Consider the following 3,727-nt stretch of genomic DNA (forward strand, 5'->3'; position numbering starts at 1 on the left):
TGTGCTCTGTTCCGGACACTGTGTTATTCCGCAGTTACCCACACAGGTTGACTTAATCTTTGGGAAAACCCAAACTTGGAGGAACTCCTATTATCCCCATTTCACACAGCAGGGAACTGCTACTCAGAGGGAACAGATGAATGTCCAGGATCCCATGGCCAGAAAGTCTGTCCGGGGTTGGCCAAGTCACGTCCTCTGATCGCATTGTTGAAGCCGGCTAGGCAGCCTCTGACCAGCCCTGTGTGACAGGCAGAGAAGCAGCAGAGGGCAGTGAACATTGGTGAAAATTTCAAATGTTGACACTCACAGGAGAGGGGTTGGTTTTCTATAACACTTAATGCAAAAACTTTTTAAAAAACTTAACACAGCACATAAAAGTGTTTATCAAACTTATATGTGCTTTGAGCCCATCAGTTGGGATGGAATTTATACAGAACATACATGTACATTTTAAAACATGTATTCAGCCACTGATAACTCTGTTACTCTATTAAATATGATAACAAGATAGGTGTTTCATTTGAGAATGAGATTTATAATTGTGTTTATAATGTAATATTCAGTAATCATTAAGACTTGCTTGAATTTTAAGTTTTAGACCAGAGAGTAGCTTTTATATATTACTGTTTAAAGTAGCAGTATCCACAAAAGAGGACAAAATAATATATTGTAATGGCAGTTAAAGCACTACTTAATTATCCCTGTCTCAAGTCCTTTTTTGTAATGAGGCAGTATATAAATAAATGAAATCAGTGGACTCTAATTCCTTTTATGTATGTTTCTTTGTTTTTCCCACCACTCCTCATTCCTCCTGTAAAGCCCCAATCCCATGAAGTTCATGCCAACTGCTATGCTACCCTCTCTGCCACCCCCGTTGCCACCACTTCCTACTTTTAGACATTCCCAATCATGAATAAATCCTTTGGCGCCTCAGTCATGGTCTTCAGGCCCACCCCAGTTACCACAATCATTCTGGGAGCCATCCCCCACCCCAGCCTTGACTTGTTCAAAACCCTTTCGAAAGTCTTCTCTTCCCCAACAACCTCCACCAGTTACTCCCACCAGCGCCCCTCCCCGCACCGTCACCATTAGAAACTGCTCCCTTAAATCCCCAATTCCACCATTCCCACACTGCCCACACCTTCTACCTTCCAATTCTCCATGAGATATCTCCTGGATGTCTCGCAGCTACTTCTCCCACCAAATGACAGAAACAGCGGAATCAGAAGTACTGCGGTGCTGTTCAGTCCTTTAATGACATTAGTTGACGACAGAACCTGGCTTCCTCAGCTAGGCGACATTTAGCTTGGGCTGCTCCAATGACTCTTGCCAGGCTCGGGGACTCAGGCTTTCAGCCTCTTCTAGATGCACGCTTTTGGTCGAACAGAGTGAACGCTGCATCACGGTAGCGCGGCACTTCATTGCTGTTGGCTGCCCTCTCCGCCTCTGGCTCGGTGGTCGGCGCACTCGGCACACTTGGCGCACTTGGAGCACTCGGCGCACGTTGGTTGTTGGCCTCCATGCCCACCATCTCCACGATGTAGTCCGTCAGGGAGTCGAGCATGACCATAACCAAGTTATCTGCGCCGGAGCTTTGATCTTGATTCTGTTGATTGTTTTGAAGAAGGCGATCCACGTAGGTCAAAGGAGACTGCAACTCGGCGGTTAAATCGTGGTCTGGAGTCTTGGAGGAGTCCGCAGGGCTTTGATTTTGTGACATGGTTGTTGATTTCAGTCCGATCAGCCCTTCTTAACTGTACGTATAGCTAGACTAGGTCTTTGAAGACACCAGCGCTCAGGTCTGCCTCTTATATCTCTGCACTCTAGCCCCTCATTGGTCAGGGAGCCCTTTATGACATCCTGGACTTTGGGTCGCCATAGATGTCCATTGTGACCTCATCAGACCTCAGCCTAGAAATGTCCCCTACAGGGACCTGTAACTCTAGCGACTGGCCCCTGACTTTTGAGGGAACTGTCATTTTCTGCTTGATTTTAACATTGTAAAAATAAATGTGTTTCAATTGAAAACTTTTCCCATCTTAAGGACACAATTCCATGCCATCTGATTCTAACCTTACATTGTCTTTAAGGTCCTTTACAACCTTTGATTAGTTGTAGGTTACTGATAAACATGTAAACTGTCTTGTCTAGCAGATATTAAATTGTCCCCCTGTGATGATGTCATGAAACCAGTTTTACATCCATTGCAATGTTCTTGATTAATATTCCCATATCTAAATTTGTTTTCTCTTTTCAACCAGTTATAACACCTTGCCATTCCCTCATTGAGAAAATAGAATCTTTTAATACATGTTCATTTTATATCTGTATGAATGTTTTGGTTTTTTACACCTTTTGAAAAATATATTTTAATCATTTTGGAAGTCACAATGAGATGCTCAGTAGATTCATCTGTCAGAATCAGGTAGATGTTGTTGAGCCTCATTTTTAAGAATCATTTTAAGCCCAGATGTGCTTTTTCTTGGCTGTCCTAGGTGAAGCCAAAGCACCAAGAGATGTTTATTTTTGTTTTTTTTTATCATTTTCATTTTCCTCTCTACTAATATTGTGTTTCTGCTTTGTTTTTGGTTCATTTATAGCTGATCACAGTCATAAATATGTCTATTCCAAAAGAGAGAATGTAGAAGGAAGAAAGGAGTCTCTGACCCAAGCAATTTCAATATTGAAGCACACAAACCTCCATAGCTTCAAGGCCTGGGAATGATCATTGTTGAGGTGAGTCTCTTCCTTCTGATCCCATGAATTCACCTGGTTCCACAGCTCTGCCCTCTATGTTCTGCACTCAGAATCATCTTTCCTTTTGAATTGAGCACATGTTTGCAGTTGAGTAGTTTATCAGCCCATTTTCTGCTCATCAGCACCTGGAAGTACCACAACCTTCTATCATTTCATCCTCTGTCTATTCTTTCAGTTAAAAATGACATTGTTTCTGTTGATTTAACATATGCAAAAATCCTGTAGTCTCCCATGTATGTCATGGGGATTCATGTCCTTAGACAAGAAGCTCCTTCCCACATCCCTCTTGGAAAATCTCATCTCTATTTGTTGCTTCTGCTAAGATAGCTGGGAACATCCATGATTCATATCCTATATTGCTTCAAAGAGCCCTCTGAATACTCTGACCTTTTGATTCCTCAGCTGTACTAGCACATGGATGACTAGCTACATCCTTGATTTTATCTCCATGGGACACTTTCCTGACAGTGAATCCTCTCATTTTAATATCTTTCACAATCTGGATAGGCTGAGAATTTCTTGTATCTTCATATACTGGTTCTTTTTTGCTTAACAGTTCTTCCCTCAATTTATGTATTCTCTTTAAAATAGCAAGAAAAAGCAATGTCATGCCTTCAACACTTTCCTTGGGAACCTGCTTAGCTACATGTTCATTGTTACAATTCACCTGTGATTTCTGCCCCTAGATAACAAGAATTTCCTCTCCTCCAGATTCCAATATTTCCCCTCTAAATCTTCACCAACAACATCTGATATTCATATGTTTATCAATAGTCTGTTTTTGATGATTAGGTATTCTCTAAGACAGTGGTTCTCAACCTTCCTAATGCAGCGACCCTTTAATACAGTTCCTCATGTTGTGGTGACCCCCAACCATAAAATTATTTTCGTTGCTACTTCACAACTGTAATTTTGCTACTGTTATGAATCATAATGTAAATATCTGATATGCAGGATGTATTTTCATTGT

General features: G+C 41.5%; 1 protein-coding gene across 1 annotated transcript; it reads right to left on the minus strand.

Annotated features, from left to right (window-relative positions):
- Window positions 1-1,351: 1,351 nt before the first annotated feature.
- On the minus strand, window positions 1,352-1,720 carry LOC118653893 (huntingtin-interacting protein M). The gene has a single exon (XM_036304812.1). The coding sequence runs from the start codon at window positions 1,718-1,720 to the stop codon at window positions 1,352-1,354; it is 369 nt and encodes a 122-aa protein (XP_036160705.1).
- Window positions 1,721-3,727: the final 2,007 nt, after the last annotated feature.

The sequence above is a fragment of the Myotis myotis genome, unplaced genomic scaffold, assembly GCF_014108235.1.
Source record: "Myotis myotis isolate mMyoMyo1 unplaced genomic scaffold, mMyoMyo1.p scaffold_m19_p_4, whole genome shotgun sequence".
NCBI lineage: Eukaryota > Metazoa > Chordata > Mammalia > Chiroptera > Vespertilionidae > Myotis > Myotis myotis.